General features: G+C 40.7%; 1 protein-coding gene across 5 annotated transcripts in view; it reads left to right on the top strand.

Annotated features, from left to right (window-relative positions):
- Positions 1 to 27,445, top strand: part of mib2 (MIB E3 ubiquitin protein ligase 2) — a 45,072-nt gene that overhangs the window by 7,277 nt on the left and 10,350 nt on the right. For 2 of the 5 annotated variants that reach the window (XM_034086354.2, XM_034086353.1), the window contains exons 1-13: positions 1,560 to 1,678; positions 5,961 to 6,353; positions 7,078 to 7,249; positions 13,612 to 13,718; positions 14,883 to 15,077; positions 15,801 to 15,943; positions 16,324 to 16,431; positions 16,550 to 16,654; positions 17,661 to 17,823; positions 18,376 to 18,509; positions 19,359 to 19,507; positions 19,988 to 20,144; positions 20,653 to 20,807. In XM_034086354.2, the coding sequence (XP_033942245.1) occupies positions 1,648 to 1,678; positions 5,961 to 6,353; positions 7,078 to 7,249; positions 13,612 to 13,718; positions 14,883 to 15,077; positions 15,801 to 15,943; positions 16,324 to 16,431; positions 16,550 to 16,654; positions 17,661 to 17,823; positions 18,376 to 18,509; positions 19,359 to 19,507; positions 19,988 to 20,144; positions 20,653 to 20,807 (2,012 nt within the window). In that variant the 5' untranslated portion in view covers positions 1,560 to 1,647. Of the gene's footprint in view, positions 1 to 1,559; positions 1,679 to 5,960; positions 6,354 to 7,077; positions 7,250 to 12,745; positions 12,935 to 13,611; positions 13,719 to 14,882; positions 15,078 to 15,800; positions 15,944 to 16,323; positions 16,432 to 16,549; positions 16,655 to 17,660; positions 17,824 to 18,375; positions 18,510 to 19,358; positions 19,508 to 19,987; positions 20,145 to 20,652; positions 20,808 to 27,445 lie in introns of those variants that run through there. The other 3 variants (XM_034086356.2, XM_034086355.1, XM_034086357.2) reach the window with 3 other exon arrangements.

Here is a 27,445-nt window from a genome sequence, read left to right as displayed (position 1 = left end):
ACAGTGCTGTGAGAATCAATATCAAAAGGATTTGATCATGGTAGTGTAAGATTCAATTAAGGTCGGTGATTGCGTCACTCAGATTACTCGATTGACGATCATCTTCAGGCACTGAATGAAATGATCCTATCCAGGAGCAGAGTAGATGAGACTGATTGATATGTTTGAGTCTGGTTAATTAAAACAAAATAGGATAGAGAGCTCTAAGGGAGAAATTAATAGGGATAACAGCCAGGACAATAAGTGGTGGATGTGGCCAGCAGCAAAACATATTTTTGAATCCTAAAAAACCCAATATATCTTTAAGTGTATTATACATTTTGTATTTTTTCCCAGCTTTAACTTGGTAAGACCACTGTTTTAACAATGGAGTCTGGTGGCTTGGGTGAGGGCATAAACAAAGACTTCGGGTTAAAGCAGAGGAAATATTGAACTATTGCATACACTCAAATACACTGAACAAAAATATAAACGCAAGGGTTAGGGTTAGGGTAATGTTGTGAATCGAGTGGCCCATACCATAACCCATGGGCCACTCGATTCACAACATTACCCTAACCCTAACCCTACCCCTCACACCAGATACTGACTGGTTTTCGGACCCCCCCAGACCACCCCAATAAAGCAAAAATGCACGTTTCAGAGTGGTCTTTTATTCACCCAAGCCACCAGACTCCATTGTTAAAACAATTGTAGTAGCAAGGTCATGAACGTATAGCGACTGGCTGCCTAAGGCACACCTGTGCAATAATCATGCTGTCTAATCAGCATCTTGATATGCCACACCTGTGAGGTGGGATGGATTATCTCGGCAAAGGAGAAGTGCTCACTATCACAGATATTTTCAGATTTGTGAACAATATTTGAGAGAAATGGTTATTTTGTGTATATAGAAAATGTTTTAGGTCTTTGAGTTCATCTCATGAAAAATGGGAGCAAAAACAAAAGTGTTGCGTTTATATTTTTGTTCAGTGTAGATATCAATTGTAGGTGTGCCGGGCCCCTAAAATAAATATGTTTTGCTGTTGCCCTTGTCCACAGCAATACATTGAATAGCTTTAGTGCTGTTTTCCTGTTGGCTTCCGTGTCCCAACCACCATCTACTGTAGGAATATACTCTCACAAAGTATCTCAAATATCACTCTTCCAAACATTGGAACTATCGCGTTTTTGCAATAAAGTATTTCACTCAATAATGACTTCTGAAATAATGTACGACTTGACATGTAACACAGGACTGATTTACAACTGTGTTAAATAAGCTCTTTTTACAAGAAATGAGCCTTAGCTAACCAAAGAAATGTAAAGCTTCCTCCCACTACTGATAAGCACTTTGAATACCTTTTCCAGCCATTATGTTTATTTAATTCCTTTTTTAAGATAAGGCACCAGGCAGACCTTGAGCAACATCTGTCTGACACAAAAAGAAATCAACCAAGCTCAGGAGAATATAACTACATGTTCCAAAACAAAGGGCAAAGTTCACAGCAAACCAAATACTGAGCCAGGAAGGGTTCACTCCCCCCTGTCAGTAGGAAGACTGCTGCATAGTGCTCAGGACTTCAGATGGTCCTGCCGGTTGACCCGGGATAGCAGCATTGCAAAGCTTGCCATTCCACAGAGAACTGGAAACCTACAGCTTTGAACATGTTCAAAAGTGGACTTAAGATCATTGGGCGTGAGTATGCTATCCCACAATAATCTGAGATGGTAATCTCAGCACAGTGTTATCAGACGTACAGCAAGTGCTTTTAGAGTATCGTGGGTTTGCTGTGGTTTGAGTCTTTGTTGAAGGCTAGGGGATAAAGCTTGCTGATAGGAAGATTTCTGCTGGTATCAAGTTGCTTTCAAATCCGTTGCCATTAAGCTTGTAAGAATGCTTGAGGACAAAGCTGACGACAAACATGTGAAGATGTTGACGTTTCTTAGATGCGATCATTATGAGATATGTTCCACGGTACACAGGGTTTGTTTGACGAGGATTTGAGAAAAATAAGCTATAGCAAAAGCCTGAAATGGAAAAAGGAATGGAAAAAGCCCCCTCTGGAGAAATCTTTGTAAATGTGTTATTTACTCGGGGTCCTTATTGATTTTCCAGAAAGCCACCAGATGTTTCTGACACGAACCAGTTCCAGCAGGCTGTTTCTCATTTCTGATATTAAGGGTAAAGCCCGAGAGCCTGTGCTAGCATTGAACTTTGCTTAGCGTTTAGGTCCAGTAGCAGTAATATGTCTGCACAGGCAAACGGCCTCTTCTTATTAGACTTGAGAGAGGATCAGTCACACCACGTGTCCCAGGAAACAAGGCAAGCTTCTGCTGCTTGAAAATGAGTCTCATTGTTTGTTATCAGTGTGCAGTCTGCCTGCCATGCTGCGTAAACAATTATGAGATATTTGATCTGCGTACTGAAACCAGCAGCCTTGGTAAATAGCCTATGCCCATGTGCCCTATGTAACACTACCTTACTTAACCTGAAGCAGTGACACACGCGCCGATAGTGACTCTTAAACATGTTGTTTAATCACGTCCAACCAAACAGTCTGTGATGCACAATTTCTCAGACCTGCACGATTCGCCATCATCTCACAGATTCATTGTTTTTGAATGTGCACATTGGAAAACGTACTAAATCCCATGTTTTTGTAGTGTATAAAGTATGCAGTTTGATTGACCCTTTCCAGTTGGTACAACATGGTACAATTCATTATGAACAGTGACTTTTTTCTTTTTTATATGGAAATTACAAGAACAATAACGTTTTCTGATTATAATTTCATTTAAAAAACCTTTTTTTTTTTTAAACCTAAAATATAAAGTGTTTTGCAATATAATCGCCAACAGCATATGGATCTCTAAAACCATATTGATTGCAGTTTACAGCAGCAACATACTTCTACTTCATGGAAATTGCATAATATTCTGGAGCAGTCTTTGAGCATTTGTTTACGGTGTGTGTGTGTATCTGTGGTGTGGCCAAACGCCTGTCTGGTTGTTTGTGTAAAGGAGGTTGACGTTGCCCTCCCAGATTGGCCCTCAGCAGTGTGTATGGCAGAAGCCAGCCCATCTGTCACTGCAGGCAGAGAGCAGTAATACTGCTGTCTCATCTTTACGATTTCCATCATCTGATTTCTAGTCCGGCTCGACTGAGTCCAGGTTACGCTTAGTACTTATTCGGGTGAAATAGTTTTTGTTGATATTAGGGGTGAAATGTGATGATACGAGTCTGAACTGCAAGCCTTTGCTGTTACTGCAGATAACAATTTGCACAAGTATACACATAAGATTGAAGCTGGAGTCCACAATGTTCAGACCACAAGTGTGTGTTTTTGTTCCCACAAATGTACTTCTAAAACATAAAGAACAATCGCATTGAAAGCTTTTAGAAAGCTTTGTACTAGGGCTGCACAATTAATTTGAATGTTATCAAAATGGATATACCAACTAGGACAATATCGAAATGTCCCTAGGCGATTTGCCAACTATGGGAACCATCTGGCTGAAGTCCCGGCCTACAAACGGTATTCTACAGAATCCTATTCAAATAGTTTGGGTACAGACCCTTTTTAAAAAACACACCATGATCATGTTAGTATATTTTTCAATTATCATCTTTGAATATCTTTCTGACATGGTCATTCTCTCTTACATTACAGATCATATCTCAATTGCCATATCACTCAAAAATAATCACAAGTAGCTATTTTTCCCAAATCATGTTCTTCCCTATAGAACTGCTGAGTTGCGATTTAAGTGTGCATTACTTTATACATTGGCGGCCCCACATTTTAGAGGCATGTAGTAATCGCTCTCTGCTGTTTAGGATGCAACTTTTGGATTCATTCTTATTTTCTAGCAGTGACCATCTGTCCACAGAACTCACGTGCAATGGGATTTAGGAAGATTAGAGTCTTTTTTTACTTAATGTTTTTGCCAAATGGAGCTAGAGCTTTTTTTCTGGGGTGTCCATTTGTACGTGGTGTTGTAGAGAGGAAGAACAAAGCTTACAGTAACACCAAGTGTCCCTGACTCTTGTTGTGTCGGTAGAGTCATCCCCCAAATCCCCTGTGTTGCATCTACTGGTCAGTACCGGTCTTGGTGTACTCGATGGTGATTAGATATCAGTGTGCTTGGCCTCTCTGGAAACCACAGTGTGGGTAATGGTAGGTGTGTGTTGTTAATGTATGCGGTAGGTTCTGTTTGTCTGCAAAACAGTTCCTCAATCTAGGATGCTACATTGTGGTCATACTTTACCGCAAATGTAAAGTGAGCCTTTTTAGGTTGTGGGAATTATTAAACAAAATACCCTTCCCATCTTGTATTGTTTTTAGGTCAGAGAGAAATCCATTTAGATTGTATTGTGAATAACTCATACACCAACTTGGCTATTCAAGTCCATCCACACCCAGCATGCTGCAGGAGCTCCTCAGTTTGCATGCTGGAATGTCGGATGATTGGCCAGGATATTATTTCCGTGCATAAAAGAGGCTAAGCTGTCATTTTTGGACAGAAAATGGAAGTATAAGTAGCCAACTTCCCCTCCTTTTGATCCCCTACATCCCATATGTTTTCCTGCTTAAGCACTGCTTAATACCCAAATGACATTGTAATCTTTATACGCGTGCAAGTGTAATCTCCTCCGCATTACAGACATCTGCCCGTCCTATTATTGAAAGTTTGAACCCTGTGCCTGAACCATCAGCCTTTAAGCTAAATAATCCTATCGGATGAAAATCACCACATAAATGCAGGGTATTTGCCGATCTTAAGGCTATATTTAAACAAATATGGATTGTCTTTAAAACAATGATTACTTCTGTTCTACAAGCCTGCAGTTTAACTTTTCTGCAAGCTCACAAAGATGATGTTGCTGTATCATTAGGCACAGAAATAGCACTGCAGTGTCAACAAAGACTGCTTTATGCTTGTTTAATGTCTTGTTTATAAGTGTAACGGTGGAGATGGAACACTGCACTAGTGTAGACAAATATACTTCTGACACATTTGTGATTAATGGATGTGATTGGATGTCTGCTGGTGGTCATGCTCATATATTATCGCTGACTCAAGCGACCACATAAATGTCGCTTCCTCTATTAGTGTGTGTGTGTGTGTGTGTGTGTGTGTGTGTGTGTGTGTGTGTGTGTGTGTGTGTGTGTGTGTGTGTGTGTGTGTGTGTGTGTGTGTGTGTGTGTGTGTGTGTGTGTGTGTGTGTGTGTGTGTGTGTGTGTGTGTGTGTGTGTGTGTGTGTGTGTGTGTGTGTGTGTGTGTGTGTGTGTGTGTGTGTGTGTGTGTGTGTGTGTGTGTGTGTGTGTGTGTGTGTGTGTGTGTGTGTGTGTGTGTGTGTGTGTGTGTGTGTGTGTGTGTGTGTGTGTGTGTGTGTGTGTGTGTGTGTGTGTGTGTGTGTGTGTTCATTGGAGCAGTGGCGTCCAGCTGCTCTCCAGCAATATGCCATGACACACAGCGAGGCCGAGTGAATGATCTACCAGGGAAGGGAGAACACAGCTCTGAAATGAATGAGGCGTGTTGCTTTGAGTCCCTCATCGGCCACTCACAGACTTGTAGTCAGACACAGGTTGTGTGATTCCTTTGTCTAAAAGGCTGTGGAAATAACCCAAAATGTACCATTGCCAGAGTAATGCCTTGAAATATTTATTGCATTAAAACTAAATTTGGACAGTGCAATATTCGAATCGACAAAGTATAATATTTGATGAATGGTATTTTGAATGAAGTATTGATGGGCTGCAAAGTTATATATATTTTACAATGAGAGTGATGAATACAAATCAATCCCTCCTATATCATAATTGCAATATCTGTCAAAATAATCGAAATTAGTTATTTATATCGTGTAGCACTTGAAACCCATTCCTCTACTTTATTTGTGAATGCAGTATCTGTGACTTTCCTGCTTTTAGTTTCCACATTTTCATTAAACTTGCATCTCTTCTTACCTCCAGTGACCCCTGACCTGTTCCCGGATACACCCCTGGTGCCCTCCCTGCCCACAATATCGTCGGCACGGGCCGGCCCCGCCCCTCAGAAGCCGCGGAGGCGCAGCAGCAGCGACAGCGCTGCCAGGCCCCGGCCGCTGCGCTCAGCCCCCAGGCCGGGCCCGAGCAGAGGCAGCATGGAGGTGGGCATGCGCGTGGTGCGTGGTCTGGACTGGAAATGGGGTAACCAGGACGACGGCGAGGGCCACCTGGGCGCCGTGGTGGAGATCGGGCGGCAGGGCAGCACTACTACACCAGACAAGACGGTGGTGGTGCAGTGGGACAGCGGCACGAGAACCAACTACCGCACTGGCTACCAGGGCTCCTATGACCTGCTGCTCTATGACAACGCTCAGATCGGTAAGCCTGAAAGCTAGGGTTATTTTTTTTCAGATTTGAAATGTTAAAGATGCGTGTGTTTCAAATCTTAAAAATAGATTTGGTTATATATTACATGAAAAACACATTTCCAACATTTCCACCCAACGTTTGAGACCCAATACATTTATGCAGCCTATATTTTCAATTAATTTGCAGCTGCTTACATGCTCTTGATCACAAAGACATTTTCCAGTGAGAATTTGGGACCTTAAAATGAGCTCTCCGAGAACCATGCCTTAACCTTATCAGACGTCATTGTCTTTGAAATGTGACTATAGGGTTTCAAACTCTACCGGCATCTACAGGCATCTCCCCCCCCCCCCCCCCCCCCCCCAAGTAGATTTCAGATCTGTGGGACACACTGGGCATGGTACGTATCTCTCTACATTAACCAGTAAGCTCTATACTGGACTCAAATGGCACATACAGTAATGCAGGGCTCCATTTAAAGTGAAATTGTTCTGCCTCAGAAGCTTGCCCTTCAGTTAATGGAGCGCAAGAAGAGAAGGGATGAGGGGGTGGGGGTATTTTTGTCATCACGTTTGTGCCTTGGCTCCTCCACATCCCATCATATGAGCCGCTGTGATAAGTAGTGCGGACATGACGTATGCCTTCACTGCTTCACTTGCACTATAGCAACCTCTGCCATGTTAACTTCATAGCCCCACTCACCTTTGTCCAACAACCTCTCCTTCCCCCGCAGGCGTGCGTCACTCCAATATCATCTGTGACAGCTGCAAGAAGCACGGCATCATGGGAATGCGATGGAAGTGCAAGGTGTGCTTCGACTATGACCTGTGCACCCAGTGTTACATGAACAACAAGCACGACCTGAGCCACGCTTTCGAGCGCTACGAGACAGCGCACTCCCAGCCGTGAGTACTGCACTGCCAGCACAATTGATCCTAATTTAAATTCTAATTACGGTGTCGTCCGTCACAATGTCTCCTCTTGACCGGCTTGCTCTATTCAAATCCAGTTTGACTCATAGAAGGTTAGACCTTATTAGTGTTGTATCCTTCAATTAACTTTCATTAGTCTGGTGTCTGGCGACACAGGCCAACAGCATCATCAGCTTTTCCACTTGTGTCCGTTTGATTTGCTGAGTTTCTAATGGTGATGTAATAATATTATCAGGGTTCATTTCCAGATGACAGTAATTTTATAAATGAATGGCTCGCCCTTAAGTCAGTTTAGGCAAAGCACACTCGCCCCCGTCTGGCTGACTCTTAGTGTCCTACGTATCCTGCACTGGAGTGACTTGAGTTCTCCCTTTTAGAATCCACTCTTCTGCATCAGTTCACAGTAAAGCTCCAAACTGCTGCAGGCGCCGTCTGAATGTCAGCTGGATGGCCTGTTCTCGTTTTAACGAGGTGATATGTATGACCCAGATTCCTCCTATAGTTCAGCCCAGTCCAGGGCCTATACGGTTCCATTTAACTTCCTGTGCTTGCTGTGCAATTGTGGGTAAGATTCAAGACTTGCTACTCTTTAGCTTAGCTTTGATTTGATTAAATATTGTATTAAGATATGACAGGCAAGAAGGGTAGTTATTGGCTTCTAAAAAATGTCCAACCATGATTTGATTCAGTCAGAATGAGCTACTATTTATATAAGAAGCAACATAGAGACAGAAGAGCTAAACAAATGCAAAACTGAATTGTTACAGCTCCTTAACAGGACTTCAAACTGGCATCCTTGCTATCAATTCCTGTGATTGCATTCTCAATAGATATGAGAAACGTCTTTGCGAAAGCCGTTTCAGGTTAAGGAGTTTTAATGATGTACTCTGATGGTTGGGGTGGAAATGGAGCTGCACACCAATTACACCAATTAGTTAAGCATAGTGACAGGAGTTGGAATCTCATTTCGTCCCTTACCTCAGTTTCTCTTCACAAATATTGATTGTCATGAGGCTCAGCAGTGTCCTTCACTATGGAGTTGTTTTTTGGGTGGAGCTAACACCTGCATGTACCCCTCAGGTCAAACCTGGCCTTCCCCTCTGTGGACAATGCACAAATACTCATTCATTCTCACTGAAAACTTCATTGACTTTGGTCAAATGTTTTGTATAATTATTTCTAATAGTTTTCATTAAAACATAGATTTCAGTCTTAAGGAAGTACTACAATCATACACTTTATAAAACAAGTGGATGTTGTTAGTGATGTGATTTGTGGACTACTATTTGTATGCCTCTTGTTTGGAATTGTGTCGCCCCATATTGTTTTTTTTGGAAACGGCAGTGACTATATTTGAAGGAGATGGTAGATGAGCGAGGCCCGCTAAGTCACAAGCCAATGCTATTGCTAGCAAGACTAGTTGGGTACATCCATAATGAATGTAGTCAAATGAACTTGAAAGCCAATTCCAAAAATGCTTGCAACCTTGGTGTTTCAACCTGCTGGCAATCAAAAAGAATACAGGTTTAAAGCATGCTTTCAGAACATTTCCCCTCTGCTCACCGCAAGCAAGGGCCAGAGTCTTGGCAGCTGTCGGTTTTGTTTCTATGGTTCCCTCCCCTGTAGCCTTGTGTCACTTCTGGCTACATCACATGCAGATGATAACTAATTTGTTTTGCTTTGAAAGGTCAGACGCAATCAAGGCCAAAGTTGAAATAGTTGTACTCTTTGCTCTGTCAGTCTAGGGGCATAGCTTCCGCCTAGTCAGGTGGCACTATTTCTCCATGGGAAGATAACTGCTATGGGCATGCAGATCTTTAATCTGAGTTATTTAAAGGTTTGTACAGTAATCCAAAGTAACACGTTGTTAAGATACAATTGTTAAACTTGGAAAACTAGAAATAAGTCATCAGAAATATCCTGATATATGTTAGTACCAAATCTTATTTGAAAACTCAAACTTACTGTAAGAATTTGCTGTTGTTTGGTAATCTTATACAGTCTGTACAAATCCTTTTTCATAGTGTGACATTGGTTGAGGTCACAATAGGAGTTCAATGTGTATCAAATTACATCGACACAGCACATTCATTTAGTTTAGCAAAAGCTATCACATAAAATGCCAATTGAAAGTAATTTAAACCTTTGTTTCAGATAGATAACAATTCTGTATGAAACTCACAAGGTTAAGATTTTAAAGACTATTGTTGGACACCTTTTAATGCTACATTTCTGAAATGGATAAAATACTAACAACATTGTTTTCACTAATCTAAAAGGTATTGAGGAAATGGATCCTCTTTCGTTTGTCTGCATTCCTTCTGAATGGATGGACGTCACTGATAACACACAGGGTCTGTCTCGGTTATGGAAGTCCATAAGACTGTGACTCATCTGAGGTCATTCAGACAGCCTGTGAATAAGTGATTTTAAAGGGGCCCTATTCCGTTTTTTAGGGTTTTCTCTTTCCTGTAGTTTGTTATAAAGCTTTTAGTGCATGTAAATAATCAGCAAAGGCGGAAATTCTCTTTTTAAAAATAAAGTTCCCTCCAGAGGGAGTTTCTCTAACAATATTAACATGCCATTTCCAATTCATACCACATGGTCTTTGCTGTGCTATCAAATACACATTTGAATAATCTCAGGGAAATTGAGTTGTGACTGTCCCCCTGCAGTGGGACGTGTGGGCGGACACCACGTGAAAGTCACTTCTTTCCTGGTCTGATGAGTGAAATAGAGGAACACTTAAGAATATTGGGTGCTTAACACAAAGTGCCTCTTTATATCCAGACCGCGCTGACCCATATTTCACTGACAGCATTTCAAAAGACTCATTTATAATCTGGTAGTCATGGGACACACTTTAGCACATGTCGCCTGGTTTCATAATGAGTGGGGCTCGTTGTTTCATCAGCAGTGATTTATTTGAGGAGACCGGGGTTTGGGCTCAGCACAGTGAAGAGGAACTCCTTTCATGTGGACCAAACATCTGCGAGGGGTTTATTGGCTTTAAAGCAGGGTGGATCTATTTGTAGTTTGTCGACATACTTCAGGCAGGAAGCTAGTCGGGGTCCTGAGGGCACAATGGGAAGTTGTCAACACTATAAACTGGTGCGACTTGCTTACACTCCATCACAAACATGTTGTGAGCCAGATGGGCCGTGAGTGGGTGTCCCTTTGTAATCACCACAGATTTGACTGGATTAGCTTGTTGACATTCTCAGCTGCGGAGGATTAGCATGTTAACATTTTCAACTTCCTAGACAACATGCATTGGACAACAGGTTCTGGATAGGAAGGTGTATTTATAGCAAAGCATTAAGCTGTGTATTAGTGTTACTTAATTTGACTCTGTGTGTTGTGTCTACACGGAGTAGAGCATTTGTATTACCGTGAATGTTTAAGATATACGATGTATATCGATGTAATGCATACATGTACTGTAGTGTAGGGCTGCATTCAAAAATTAGACGTATTGATTAATATAATAATTCGTTAAAATGCCAAATTAGCAAAACTAATGTGGTTTTGAGAAACTTAAATATATAGATTTTTCTGCTTTCAGATGTTTTATATACTATTTAAGTGAATATAATTTGGTTTTGGACTGACATTACTAGATGTTTTAAGACTTTGAGCAACAGTATGGATGTTTTTCATAATTTTATAGACCAAAAAGATGAATCTAAAAAATGATCTGCAGCCCCTATGACATGTCACGATGTAAGTGGCTGTTCAGTGATCTCATTGGCTTAAAGGTTTCTTTATTTAGTTACTGAGTTTACACAACATTGAGACGTGTGTGGTTATACTGAGTGCTCAGGGCAACATATGCGTGTACCATATGTTTACGATGAGATGGTTGGTGTGCAGCTGGTTAATCGGCTCCACACAGAAAGTTCCAGGGTATATATCCGGTCAACCCAATTCCTAATCCTTTTCCCTTCTGATCAAGCTACACGGCACCACCTAAATAGAAGAGGCCAAGTGTAGTATTCACGTCACGTCCAACCCAACGCTTCTTATATCATCCTGAGTTTTCCAGCACTTTCTCTGGAATTTCTAAGCTTGTTTGCAATATATGAACGTTTAACTCTCGATTTCACTCACAACTGCTGTCCTCCTGAATGTTTTTTAAAAGGTTTCATTCTTTTGGTACGTGAAGCGTGGACTAAAGCACATTTGTTAGACATTAAACAATGAATACATGCTTAAAGTGTCCTGAAAGGGAATTTTATTCTGAAAAAAGACAATAATCCTTTTAACATGGCTAATGAAAATGAATATTCCACTAATATTTACAGGCAGGTATGCATACCCCAATTTCCTACCTTTTCTATCAATTTAAAAGAAGCTATGTTTTTCCTTCCGATCAGAAAGGTGGGCTATTCTTTTGGTTTGTGTTCAGCTCATGGAGCTAAATGGGCAAGGGGCCACTTTTCAAAAACTGCTGTAAAAACCGGGTGACATTTTTAACCACGGCCATCTGAATTTTAAGATGAAGCCGTCAACCATCATTCCACTCAAAAATGGTACCTAATAGCCTAACCAATTAATGTGAATTATTTTTCTTCTGTTCCCTCCCTTTTGATTTCAACAAATAAAGCTTAATTCTGTTTACTTCACTGCCTCGCAAAGGGTCAAAGTCACTTGTCTGACTGTTGACCCAGCCATTATGTCAGAAGGTGGCAGGTCCTGATCCTGTCTGGGAGCACTGGTGACATTCAGCCAGTCAGGATTAGAAATCTTGATCCCTTCAAAGAGCTGTTGTCTTTTTCGGAGTAGCCGCACGTCAAACACTGAGGTCATCTGTCTGTTTACACCCCATTTACCACTGATATAATTCATCGATCCAGTCTTTAGAGAACTATTTTCTCTTACTAAACAGCTCTTCATCTTTCATTATAGAAAGTACTGCTCTTGGTGTCTTTTAGAGTCAGTCCTTCATGTCTGAACTTAATCAGGAAATTGGCACAGGTTGCTACATTCACTCCTTGACCCTTAATACTACAAGTTCTGGAAGTCTATTACCGGAACTAGTTGGCCTTATCACAGTTGTTCCATTTATAAACTAAAATCCTTGAAAAGCTCTTAAAACCCATCAACAAAATGAATGCATTGAAGCAATGAAGGAAAATATGTATACTTAACAAATGAACCACTGTTTTTTCTATATCTCTATTTATATTTCTCATATACTTTACCCAGTGGTGGCCTGCTTCCTGATGGATCTGCTGTCAAGGGATTAGGCTCAAAGCTCTGTTTACAGATACACTCTCGGCACCGACATGTCAAAGCCCAGTCTCATGCTAGGATTTACTTTGAGTTGGCTCTAAGAGTCAAATGTCCTTCTGTTTCCTGCCAAAGCACCCAGGAACCTTGAATGTGTTTCCATTGGCGGGGGGATGAAGTTAGCCAAGGCTAACTTGAAGCAACACCCGGCAGGCAGACATGTGGAAGCAGCAAAGCCTCTATCAGACTCCCTGAGGATGACAGCTCTGTCAAGGCTCTTCTTCTTTTGATCACACTGGATTTTATATGACTTTGAGTGTTTTCAAAAAGCTGTTTGCCTTAAATGGAAGCTGGGGTTTGATCTCGTCAAAGTATGGGAATAGGCAGCTCCTTTGCGCCAAGATCTGATCAAATCTTTACCATAAGGTATGTCATATTTTGAGGAAATTACTTTCTCTTTGATTGCCTGCATCTTTAATGGCAATTTGGGCTGTTAGTCAGGGTGTCGGCAGCTATGCATTGGTTTATTTTGAGTTGAGCTTTTGACAGACGGGAAATCCCATCGGAAGAAATACTTTGTCTTAACTCCTGCTTATCTCTTGACCACTTGTGGAAGAACTGTGCCACAATAAACAAAATTCTGCAAATTAATGAGAAGTTGGACGTTAGGCAGAGGACACACAAATGATCGGGGGATCACATGAGACAGCTTGCACTGTGCTAACAAGAGGAGAACAAAGGCTGATTCATGTTTAAAAAAACTTGAAACAAAAAGGTTTTGTTGGTTTCAAACATTTAGGATAATAATTAAACAAATTAAAGATAAACTTTAAATTAGATTTATGATTGATAGACTACATTTATTCTTAAAATCTTTTTTTTTAAATTGTAAAATCTGAGTCCTTAATACTGACAAATGAATTATGAGCTAAATGCATTCACATAGAAATACTGTGATACTGCACTTTTTCTTTGCTATTTCATGTTGTGTTGGTCTTTTTAATATGGATTGTGTGACAAGGGATTTCATATAAAGTCTCAACATTGTCTTTGATGGTCTGTCGAGCAGTTTGATCAGCTGTGTCTCCGTGCTCTTATCGCAGAGTGTGCTTGGCACCGAGGCAGAACCTCCCACGGATCATCCTCAAAGGAATCTTCCAGGGGGTCAAAGTGGTTCGTGGACCTGACTGGGACTGGGGCAACCAAGACGGTGAGTGGTGTTTGAGGGGGGGAAATGTTCTTAACCACCAGCTCTGTCCTGCTAACTCAGCAGGCCCCCCTACCTTCTGGAGCATGGAGCTGTATTCCTCTTCAAAGTGTTTCTCCATCCACAGCCTACAATAACATCCCAACCTCACGTCTCATTAACCCGCACTATGTCCTGTTACTTTGTGCCTGCGTGCATTTATATTGCCTGTGACGCATCTGAGTCTGCTCCACAGATGTGCCTGTCTGAGTGTCCTTGTTTCTGTAACATGTATCTTCTTTGTTTCTCTTTTTCCTGTGGAGTGGCATAAACTGAGAAGGCCATTCACTTAAAACACAGTCTACCCTGCAAGTGTTGAGAAAGTAGAGAATAGAGATTGCACATTCCTGGCTTTTAAGAATGTCTACACTGTTGCCATTTTGAGACAACCTGTTCTGCCTGATGTTTAAAATAGTTGTAGCGCTCTTCCATATTAGTGAGCTAAATTCCAGCCTTTGTATGTTTCCTTTAGGGAAATAAGGAATGCTACTACAGTATTTCTTCATCTTTCCTGGGTTGGGTTCATCTTTGTCTCTGAGAATAGCAACGCTTTTCTTTTTCTGGGAGAGAGCGAATGAGTCAAAATGTCCTTTTGGTGTCTTTGAAATCATCGCCCTGGGGTTTGGTGAAGTCACTCATCAGGCTTAAACTGTGTTTGCGCTCTGAGCATGCTCAGAAACCCCCAGCATGTAGTCTAACGGGTCACTGGTTTAGCTGGTGTGGTGGTTAGGAACTTCAATGGCTTGAAAAAGGGTTTTCTTGCATTGTTAAACCTGATGTAAAAATATTTAGGTTGATCCCTTCATTTTGATTTGATGCTATTGAAAATTGGAAGTGAGTGACACTTGTCAGCTTATGTCTCTACAGGGGAGCTGTTTCTCCCACACCTCTGTGTCTGTCTTCTCATTGTCTCATATGTCTACATTGAGCTTGTTGTCATTTTACACTGAATAATTTCATGTTTTCTCTCCTGATCCAAACACATTAACTTCACTCTGTCTCTGCATCTAATCATTTTTCCTTCTTTAAAGAGCCAATGTATTTTCACTGCCTTAATCTTTGCTTTTCTCCCAACAATGATACATTATTGTTTTTTGCACATTTGTCTGTGTATGTATGCGTGTGTAGGCGGGGAGGGTAAGGTTGGGAAGGTAGTGGACATTCGCGGCTGGGACACGGAGTCCGGTCGCAGCGTGGCCAGCGTCACCTGGTCTAATGGCACCACCAATGTCTACCGAATGGGCCATAAAGGAAAAGTGGACCTGAAATACGTTTCTGATGGTCAAGGAGGATTCTATTACAAAGAACACCTACCAAGGCTCGGTAAGAACAACAGATTCATGTTTCAAAAATATGATTTTAAGTCATTAATGACTCAGTTTTGTAAGGGATAACACCGGATAGTTGGGAGTATATTGGACATATATCGGCTTCATGAACAATCTGATTCTTGTGCGTCATGTCATTTTTCAAGTTTAGACCACACAAGATCGTGGTTAAGTCCAAAATTCAACATTTATTGAACAAATAAATTTATAAACACAACTTTTTTTTATTTCTCTGGAAACATTATTTTTCAATCCATATTTGTTGCACTTTAGCGTTACCAAAAACTATTCACTGTGGTCAAGAGAATGCACCTATATAAAAGAATCAGTCTAGATTCACAATTTAAAAAAAATAAAAAATGTTGTATAGGGAAATGCATCATAAAAAAGCTGACAGACAATAGTTAACCTTAATTGACAACAAAATCATTAAGTCCATCCCTACTTCCAACTGATAAGTGCAGTTCAGCCCTCCATTTAATATTCAATCCTAACGTAATTTCTCTGTACTGTAGGTATACAGAAAAACATTCTAAGTGACAACCTGTTTGCCCTATTTTCTTCTAATTATTTGACGTATTTTTGCTTGACATTTGTAAACGTTACAACAATGTAAATATGATGGAATGGAACAATTATAGACATGCTACCTTCAAACCTGAACTTGTCGGCTTTGTGAAACCCTTGTAACTCTTAATAACAATGCCTGTCCATCCAGGAGAGCACGCAGAGCTGCAACGCCAGGAGAGCGCTGACGGCCACTCCTTCCAGCAGGGCGACAAGGTCAAATGTCTCCTGGAGATGGAAATCCTACGACAGATGCAGGAGGGCCATGGAGGGTGGAACCCCAAAATGGCAGAGGTATTAAAGTCTTCCCTTCTGCCAGAGAGAGAAATCACACAAACATATTAACTAAAGAGAGCTTAACATAGCTCCCTGAGGAGTTCCTCTAATGAAAAGTACAACATGAACTTCCCCTATTTTTTCCAATATGCTTCAATGAACTCTTTGTACTTCACCAAAATATTTCTACAAATATTCCCTCAAACAATCATAACACACGTGCCTCTCAAGCCTGGCATACAGAATATTTATATAAGTGTCTCAGATGGACATTGGCGTGCAACAGAGTGAAAGGAAACGGAGCGTCCAACTTTCAAATCACAGCTGCTAAAGGGAACATTAAGGTCACGGGCGTGCACAGAGACACCCTGGGTGAAACGGCCTATTTGTGTTTGCAGTACATTTGCCGGATCGGGACTATTCACAGAATCACTGACAGAGGCGATGTCAGAGTCCAGTACAGCAACAACATCCGCTGGACTTTCCATCCTGGGGCCCTCACCAAGGTATAGTTACAGATATGAGGATCTCGCATGCTTCAGAACTTCAGTTTAATTAAACTTTATCTGGATTATAAATATGTTAGTAGTTTGGTAACAATGTCTCCATCTTTATTTCCACTAGGTGAACACTTTTGGAGTTGGCGAACTAGTAAAAGTATTGGAGGACATCGACAGTGTGAAGAGACTACAGGCTGGCCATGGAGAGTGGACAGACAGCATGGCTCCTGTATGCTCATTTAGCCTCATTATAGATGATAGCCTGATAACACCAACGCCGCATGGTGTTTCAGCGTTAGTTATAGAGGCTGAATTCATGCTCTCCTGGGGCAGAGGTGTGGATTGAGGCACATGACTGTGACAAGAGTGTGACTGAATCTTTAGACTGAGGTCATGATGACTTTATAGCTGACTTTACAAAATAAATGTAGAATAATAGGAAAGATAACAGAGCAGGAGAGAGGAAAAAATACTTGAATGTAATACATTTAAAGAAAGAGATTTATATACAAATGCACAAGCAACAACACTTGAGTAATCTCTGAAATGTTATAGTCATACATTTCAAGAATATATAACAAATTAGAACAATCATTTTATTTTTGATGATGCTTTTGATATTACCATAATTTGTTGTTGTCCTAAAATGACCGTTATATGTTGTACTTCCACACCAATGACTCGTGCCCTAATTTGGATTTAAGTCTTTTGACTTGGAATGGCCCCAGCAATGACTCATTATTATTTACTATATTTATGTAATGTTCTAACTGCTACTAGGAGATAGACACTCAACCTGAAAATCATTAACATGTCAATTAAATTAGATGGTTACTTGTTTAGGACTTGAAATTAAAAAACATTTTATTAAAGTTTTGACCTGGCACTTTGGACGTGCATGTCTGGATGTGCAACTTGACTTTCATAACTAAGACGTATCACTTGCAATAAAAGGACTTTGTCCCACCTCAGTATTCTGATATGTTTATGTTACCCCTTGTCTGTGTGCATGATGTTAACTGTGCCAAAGTAAAGCCTGCATTTGTCTCCCTAAGAATTAAAAGTGAACTACTTCCCAGAAATTGTGTGAACATCTGGAAGTAATCAAATTTAAAGATGCTTCCGTGAATTCAGCCTGGTTATTTGTCAACCTTCTCCATTGTTATCTACTATTCTACTCTTTCTTTCTCACCCACCCATACCACATCCGCCTTATTCACTGTTTTTGTCCCTAGGTGCTCGGCCAGGCCGGGAAGGTGTTGAAAGTATATGCGGATGGTGACCTTCGGGTGGCATTCGGAGGCCAGACGTGGACCTTCAACCCAGCGTGCCTCACGGGCCAGACGGTGGAGGTGGACGCCAACCTCATGACGGCCGAGAACCCCAACGAATCTGGAAGTAAGGCCTCTGCCGGGACGAGGGGGCTCATCTCTAACACTCCAGCTCCGGCTTTACCTTCTGCGGGCATTTTCTCATTCTCCCCTGTCCTCATTCCAGCTGCATGCTTTCACATTCAGGCTGTGGAAATGGTCATGGCCATTCCCTGTCCATCTCTTTTTCAGCAGTGTATTTATGGGCTGTCATCTTTTGAAGTGTTCTTCTCTCTTGCATGTCATGATACTGCATGTTGACAGCGAGAGGCTTTGGCAGCACGTCATGACTAAATCAGCTCTGTGCATGTGTTCACCTCAGCGGGTGGGAGCTTGGCAACAGTACTGTGTGTGTGTGGTCAGATTGGGGGCATTTTGACTCATTCCTGTGGTTTTGAATTGAGCTCAGCTAACCTGTCTGTCTGCTATTTTAGCCCTCTGGAAGACTTTTCGAAACAATTTTTATAATGTTGTTTACTTTGGACTGATTTAGCTTTATTAATCCTTTTGTCTCTCTTGTTTATCCCCCTTCTTTCACAACATCTCCCGCCTCCCTTCACCTGCCTATGTCTCTGTGCAGGTACAGTCATATCGGTGTTGGAGAAGCTGCTCTCTCAGTCCACAGAGCAGGACAATCCCAGCCGGCTGGTCATCGAGGCAGCGCACGGCAGTGCCAACAAAGTGCGGGAGTTGGTGCAGAAATATCCCGACAAGGTTAGTGCACCCCTACTCCTCTCTGCTGCAGTCCACTGCCCGTTCCAAGAGCTCTTGCTACCGGGACACCAAGACTGGGGGCGGGGAATTTAAGGGGCAGAGTGACATAACAGCTCTCGTAACAGACAAACTCTAATGTCTCTTTAAAGTATTGACTCTTAGACGTTGTAACGTCACTGAAAGAATCTGCAACTCCTCTCACAAATAAAGTTTTAATGTTATGTATTATTATGTAATTTACTCTATTTATACATTTAATCTCCAGAGAGAAATGAGGACACTATGGCTATTTAGGATTGCTAAATCCAGATTAAAATGATATGTTGGCCCTGTGAAAAAGACTTTCAGTACAAGTTAGTCACTTAAATAAAGGATGTGTTTGTTTTCAGTTTAGACGGGTGGTAATATAGTAGTAGGAGTTGGCGATAATGTTCTTCGACCAAAAATATATATTTTTATTATAAGAAAATTCAAGTGTGGCTTTCGTGAATCAACCATATTAATTTTACAAACAGTTTTTTTTCTTGTTGTTCATTTTCTCAGTCTGTCTTACACTATTATTTAACTGACAAATTGCTATGACCTACAGTTGGTTTAAAATGTTTTACAACAAGCTTATACTTGCCTTTACATATGACGTATAGTATAATCTCAGATCATTTGTTTTTTGTATTCATTTGTGAGAAAAGTAATTACTTTCATGTTTAAGACTATTTCTACCTTCTGATGACTGCACTACTTATTGGGATTATGTATCGAGTGTATGACCAACGTGTTGATGTTCACCTCCTAATGTCCAAGCTGTTAGCGCCTCTCATGAGTCTTGCTCCACCTTTGTGTTGCCGTCAGGTGGATATAAAGAACCAGGGCAAGACTGCACTGCAGGTGGCTGCTCACCAAGGACACATGGAGGTGGTGAAGGCCCTGCTGCAGGCCAACAGCTCCATCGAGGTTAAGGATGAAGACGGAGACACAGCATTGCACTACACTGCCTTTGGGTAAGGACACACACAGTTTCCTTGCACACGTTTGTACAAAGGTTCTCCTTGTGTCTTAAGGAAGACTTGCAGACTGGCAGATTTACAGTAGAGCTGTCTGTGTCTTTTCTTGTAATGTGATAATCCATTCACAGAAGTGACCGCCTTAAAGTGTTGCCTAATCAGTCAGCTGTGTCTTATCCTCTCCTCACATTACCATATACTCGTGAAGTCAGCATTTTCAAAATCTCTTCAGGAATTAACACTTGCAGCAGTGGTGCACCATGCAAACAAAATGGCAATTCTTAAAAGGGATATTACTGTCACTTAGTATGCAACCCTTGAGCTTTGTCCAGGATTTCGGAATAGGCATTTGAGATTTCAAATACTGGTTTGAATGAATTTGAATAGAGAACTGTTTGGAAATATTGAATCACAATAAATATATAACAGTGATGATTAATCTGCATCTTTTCCTATGTATTCTTCATCTCCGTTTAGTAACCAGGCAGATATCACCCGGCTGCTGTTGAGCAAGGGGGCAAATGTCAACCTCCTGAACAACTCCATGTGCACGGCCCTCCACATAGCCGTCAACAAGGGCTTCGCGGATGTGGTGCGAGTACTGACCGAACACTCTGCTGATGTCAATCTCCAGGTGAGAGGCCCTGACATGCTTCTGATTGGCCTTTCATTACTATTTTTCGCAATACTGAACAAATGCTAGTGAAGATTTAAGTGTTTGATTCTTATTTTTCCACTCCTTGCATATTATTTATCTAAAAACCTTGAATATTCACTCAAGCATTGTAGTGTCTTAGTAGGGCATTTTCCAGACGGTCTCACATGCCTGCAACCATACCCCCGAATTCACTAACAGCTTATTTTTTCGGCTTGAGTACTGTGTCTGCTCATCTAAACAAATGGAGTGAAAGCCTAGAGGCTTTTTGTTTGTACTCTACATAATTAGAATTAACTGCAGCATCCATTACACTCTTAACTGTCTAGATTTCAGCCATTTCATTTTAAACGGTAATTTAAATGTTTCTGTGTCATCATGTCTCAGCATGACCAACAAATAGGCCCGGATATCTCGTACTGGCTTAATGTGTGAAAGTCTCTCTTACTAGGCCACTTTAAAAACCAACTGTTTCTCCCCCAATCAGGATTCATATGGGGACACACCGCTCCATGACGCCATCGCTAAAGATTTCCGCAATATCATTGAGATCCTGGTCTTGGTGCCCAACATTGACTTCACACAGCAGAACCATCGAGGCTTCAACCTGCTGCACCACGCTGCCCTCAAAGGAAACAAACTGTGAGTAGAGCATATGGCCTGAATCTCGAGAGCAAAAGTACCTGTGCGTTTAGGCCGATCTCGTCTCAGTGAAATTAATGAAGAGGGAAAATAACTCTGGTTTTGGCTTTAAGCGCAACACCCAATTGATTAACATAGGGGCTATAACATGTGGTCCTACTGGGTAGTTGATTTAGCTAAAAAAATCAAATCTGCTGATGTACAGACATTCTCACTCAATGAGAAAAAGTCTTTTTGGGCCCATACGTTGTAGTACCACCATTTGGCCACTAAATATTGTATCAACGTCTGCAGACTTCCTGGGAGCTTGTCACCCAGGCGCCTAACATATAAATAGGAAGTGACCAATGAAATCTATTGTTAAAAAAGATGTATCACATTTTAATGAGAAGGTTATTATTTATATTTTTATATTAAGTTACTTCAATTAAGTGGAGATCTTCTTGGGTCATTATAGCAGGATTAGTGCATGTATAGTACTTTCGTAATTACTCCAACATTTTGGTGGTTTTCCCTTGGAAATTTCCCTTTTTTATTATTGCACATTTGTAAGCACCATTTATAAAAAAAGGTATTTTTACATTCTTAGCTATTGAATTACAGCCAAATAAATACTTTGAAGATGTATTTGTTCACTCTTCTAATGAGCGATAGTTAATTGTATTGCGTGTTTACACAAGACCTGCATTTGTGGCCTTACTTTTGCTTTTTGCCAGTGGCCAATCGCATCATTTCAGCGAAAACACCCCTTAGGTCCAACAAATATTTCCCCCATTGAACACATAAAGAGATGTTTGTTTAAACTGTTAACAGGACACCAAACAAGGTCAACAGTGTGCATCTTTAAGATTCAAAGAGAAAGAAATCCAGTCCAGAGTGTGACGTTAGTTTTTCTCGAAGTCTTGGTGGTTTGAAGGCATATATTTGACGTGGAAAAAGTTTTTTTATGGGCGAGTGTGTGAGGCCGAATCTCATGAGGACTCAAAGGTCAACTCGCAACAAATATCCATTATAGATAGAGAGCTCATCTCGCACACAGCTTCTGCTGCTGTCAGCAGGCTGGCCGCCAAAATCAGGGGGAAAAATGCACAAAACATTTACTTTTGCATCCTGGTTCCCTGCTGATGGACTTGTTCTTCCACATTTAGTGCAGGTATTTTCCATCAATGCAGGAACAGGGACTCAAATGTCAAATAAAAAAAGGTAAGACTCCGACGACCAGCGAATACCTACTTGTGAAAGCTTTTCATGACTTGTTGGGAGGTTGTGTGTTGAAGCACTTTTGAAGAGGGAGAAGGAAAACACATTTATTTTGGGTGAACATATCAAACAAAAAATCCTTTCGGAAATTGCTTACTGAAATGAAGACCCCTCAGTGACGAGTGAAGTTTCAGCTCAGCCATTTCCCACAACGCTGAGGTGAACACCAAGGCTGGCTCACTGACACCTGGATGTTCCAAAGGCTCCGTTGTCTTCTGACTGTGTTGGTTTCGCTTGGTAAACACTAGAGGTGCTTAATCACAATCTGTGCCTTGATGCCGCACTGAGCAGACAGGCAGACACACAACTCAAGGTTCTCACAATGATAAGGTTTCCTCCCCAAACACAACTCTCTGTCCCACATTCCCCAACATGTAGAGAGAACAAACTAAAAGTGATGGATCCTTTTTTTTTTTTAAATACCATTGGACTCTTTTCAAATCAAATCAAGTTTTATTTATATAGCACATTTATAAACGATTTTTGGTCGAGCCAAAGTGCTGTACATATAATAAAAATAGCCTACAGTCGAGACACTTTACAGCAAAAACAACAGCACAGATTGTTCAGAATATCAGTATGAGAAAAACGACACCCTCTGTCCTTAGACCCTCTGTCCTTAGACCCTCACATCATACAAGGAAAAACTTCCAGAGAAAACCCACAGTTTAAGGGGGGAAATGGGAGAAACCTCAGGGAGAGCAACAGAGGAGGGATCCCTCTCCCAGGACGGACAGACGTGCAATAGATGCCGTGTGTAAATCGAAGAGATAATACATTTTACAGCATATAGACCGAATGTTAGGAAATGCATGTGTCTGTAATAAGAAGATGAATCCACGAGGATGTCAGCTACAATCCTGTGGAAGCCATCAGGGAAGCAGTATGACGAGACCCAAGGCAGGACCGCAGAGACAGGTTCAGCCACGACCCGAAGTCCACGACTTAATCCAGAACTCAGGATAGAGGATCCAAGACACAGGACTACAGCAAGAGGATCAGCCTCGACTCCGGATCCCGGCGTAGATATAGATACAAAACAAGAAAAAAGATTTGGCTGGGTTAATCGGAACAAGAGAAGACACAGACACAGACAGAGAGGGGAAAGGTCATTGGATAAAAGTTATTCTTGATAGCCCTCTAGAAAGATCTCATGAACTTCCCCACTCAATCTATCAAGACCCGAGCAGTTCTATTAGATATAGGATAAGAAACAGAGAGAGGGAGCACAACACCCTATCTCTTCGTCAGATGCACTCTGTACCCCGTTACCCTCTACAAGGCCATAGACCAGCAGAGGGGAAATGGGGGGTAAGGGTTTTTAAGAATAAACCGCAAGGGTCTAAAGGGGAAAAAAGATGAAATATAAGGTACTATATTTTAAGTAATCCTATCTACTATTCCTATATTTGAATAATGTATAAACTATTTTAAAAATACTTTATGAAATCCTATGTTATGTTATAAATATTAAAATAAAGAACTAAATGAATAAATACATTTCGAAATAAATAATTAATCAAAAGCCAGAGAGAAAAAGTGAGTTTTAAGTGTTGATTTAAAAACCCCCAGGGTCTGGGCCGACCTCACATGGAGGGGCAAAGTATTCCAGAGCCTAGGGCCAGCCGCTGCGAAAGCTCGATACCTCGATACCCTTTTGTTTACTTCTATAACATAGTGACATCACTATTTAACACTAGTGCTTCTATTGGCTAGCGCTCAAATACATTGTATGTGAAAGGCTAAGGGGCGGGACATATCTAAACGGGTAACAACAGAGCCGGCCAGCTAACCAATCAGAGCAGACTGGGCTCTGGTTTCAGACAGAGGGTGAAAAGAGGTGACCTTTTTGAACATGAAAGCATGTAAACATGTCTCAGTAGAGGCACAACGGGCACAACATACAAATAGAACCTGAAAATGAGCATAGTAGGACCCCTTAAAAAACCTAAATGTTATGTATTGGCCTAAACATGTTATATAATTCCACATTTTTTGCAATTTTTCAAGCCAGCATCTGCAGTTGTGCACTTTGCACTTGGATATGCTATTTAAAGACTGTCTGCACTATGCAATGACCTGCATTGATTATATTATATATGTGTATTGTTTTATTCAGCATCATTGAATCATTACAGAAAAATGCTTTGAAAACAACCTTAAAAGTTATTTCCACTGCAGTCAAGGTCTTGAAACCAAAAAGGGTAATGAAGGTAATTCTGTTAAAATCATAAAAATAGAGTGACTATTTAGGGATGATATTTTTCTCAGTGCACACATTTCGCCTGACCGTGGTGAGGTTCCTGCTTCTTTGCTCCAGGGCATTTACGACCTCATGAACTTTCCTTCCAAAATTATAACAAAGCCATGTAATGGAAAATTGTCCCCGGCTCTTTTTAAAGAGGTGCCATGAAGGAAAAGGAAGCACACAGGCATCACCATAAACCCTCTCCCTGAAGCAATGCCACTTCATTTAGGGTTTCAATTAGAGATTTTTTAAAATGTGTTTTATGCAATTTTCAGGCTGTGAGTAGATTACTGTAGCTTGCTCCTATGGTCATTTGCCTGCGGACTTCTACTTTTTCCACTCTGTAAGGTACTAAACCAGTGAATAATGACCATAAGTCAATCCACTTTCACTGCAAAGGAAAGCTTTATTCCGCCCTCCAAACTTCTCCTAGCAGTGACTCACATTTGCAGAATTGTACACAACTTGAAAGAGATCCTACAAAAAAACGTTTTACTTAAGTAAAAGTAGCAATACTTAATTTGTAAAAGTACTCCGTTACAAAAATCTTAGTAAAAGTATCAGCATCAGAATATACTCAAAGTACTTGTAATGCTTAAGGCCCATTTCAGAATTATATTAAATGAATGGATTATGATCGGTGGTTGAAAAAGTATTCAGATCCTTTACTTAAGCAAAAGTAGCAATACATTAATGCAATACAGTATATACAGTCTCACGTAAAAGTACTAATTATGCGGAAAAATCGCCTCAATATGTGATATATTATTAAATATATGACATTATCTGATATATTCATATTGTTGCATTAAGAAGCATTTTACTGTTGTAGACGGGCAACATTTTCTTTCACAAATTATCAATGTTAAGAACTTTTTGCGATATATTGTATAATTGTACTTTGTTGTACCTTAAACAGTTAGTACAAGTGTTTAATTCTTAAAGATGCATTATGTTACAAGTTAATCAATAATTTGAATACAAAACCTTAACCTGAAAAGTCACTAAAGCTTAATAAATAATACAGTGATTATTAAACGTAGTGGAGTAAAATGATATTATGTATTAAGTACAGTACTTGAGTATATGTACTCTGTTACTTTCCATATGGGCAAAAGCCAACTGAGCAGGATGGAATAAAAGACAGCGGGCAAGCGATAAATGTAAAGAGAGAGAGGAGAGAAGGACGGTAGTGGGGGCCGCAGTAGACAAGTCATTTAATAAATGTCCGATCTGTTCTGGCAAGTATCATATGTGGGAGTTTAGGCTGCACTCCCCAGCATTTATTTAGCTTGACATCAGCCGCCGCGCCAGAAGCAGAGACACAGGATTTACAGTGTTCAGGACTGGCTTTGGTTCACCGGTTCCTTCATATATCACCGGCAGGACTACAGTACATTTATACAGCACAGGTGCTACGTGTCTGTATGTCCTAGTTTGTTCTGTCTAGAAAACAAATTGGATTGGATTTTGCGAAGGAATTGGGTTAAAGCTAAACACCTCGTTGCGTTTATGTTGTATTTACATTAGACTAATCTTTGTCGAGTCATTTATAGTTTTATTTGTTGTGCTTTTTTATTCTTCCACTGTTTTTTCCAATGTACACTTTTTACCTCTGCCTTATATTTTTCCCTTAGTTAGTCTGTTGATGATTTCTTTACTGTCCTTCGCTTTGTACGTAAAGACCATCCTTAAAATGCAGGAGTTTATTTGTTCGATGCCCCATTGTTTAAACTTCCTGCGAGCAGCTGTTGTTTATTGGCGTAATATTTATTTATTGTGCGGAAATGGAAAAAGAGGGCTAGAGGCCATGGGAAAAGAAAAGAAACGAGGCAAGCAGCCAGATTTCCTCTGGACTTTAGTTTGACAGAACAGGCAAAGGATAGTTAAGATACTGTATATACTGTTTTCTTTTCTTTTTTAAAGAATATTGGCTTGGATTTCTCCCTTTTTCCACTAATCTCATGTCCCAGTAGCTGTTTCTTCTTCACCAGATCCCTTTTAGTTTCCCACCAGTTTAATTTACTGCCTTTCTGTGCTTACTCAATGCGTTTTGACAGTCCAACGTAAACTGTCTGACTCACGACAGATACATTTCACAGCATACTCACTCTTTTAGCAAATTATACACAACATCAAAAGCTTTTCTTTTTCACTTAAATCGTGCCTTTGAGAGTCAGAACAGTAACTCTTCATGGTACATTTCTTCTTCCTTCTTTTATCAAGCTTTGATCTGGAGGCAATTGGCAAAAACCCCCATGGTACTGACTCCCAAAAATATCCAAAAGATGCCTCCAGAAGAAAAAAAAGTCCCCTGATTTGTGTGAAGGCATGTTAGTAAAAGAACTGCCCCACAATGTCAGCCTTGATATGAATATGAATGAGTTTATGGGATTAATGCAGAAAGACAAGGTGTAGTGGACACAACGGGGACACAGGTCTGTGTTGTTCAAGGGTGTGCCCTTTAGCTAATGAAGAAATGATATTTCCCTCCATCAATACCTTCACCACACACACACACACACACACACACACACACACACACACACACACACACACACACACACACACACACACACACACACACACACACACACACACACACACACACACACACACACACACACACACACACACACACACACACACACACACACACGGAGCTGCATTGCAGGTACAAATGACCTCTAACATAATGTCTCCCCAACAGCTTTCATGCTTAGTAATACACCCAGAGGAGATGCCCACCACCATGCAATAGAGCAGCCTTCACCCTCCCTGTCCTCAGTATTGTATTTTAAATGTATCTGCATTCTGCTGCTAATTTTATTTTATGGTTATCACAATTAAAGCTGTAATATAAGTGCCCCGTTTTTTAAACTGATTAAAAAATAACTGCATTTATCAGGTTCCCTGTACACCACTGGGTGAATGTATACAATGTAATATAGAAACGATAGCTCTGAATAGATGCATCCTTTAAGACATTGATATACAACTGCCATTATGTTAATGATTGTGTTATTAAGTGTTTATGCTTATAAAAGTTATGGGCAGAAACTATTTCTTATGTCCCAAATACCTGTTTTGTTATGGCTATAAAAAGCGTTATTTTTTACATCCAAAGCTT

This window comes from Pseudochaenichthys georgianus, chromosome 7, assembly GCF_902827115.2.
Source record: "Pseudochaenichthys georgianus chromosome 7, fPseGeo1.2, whole genome shotgun sequence".
NCBI lineage: Eukaryota > Metazoa > Chordata > Actinopteri > Perciformes > Channichthyidae > Pseudochaenichthys > Pseudochaenichthys georgianus.
This window is presented reverse-complemented; position numbering and strand designations above follow the sequence as displayed.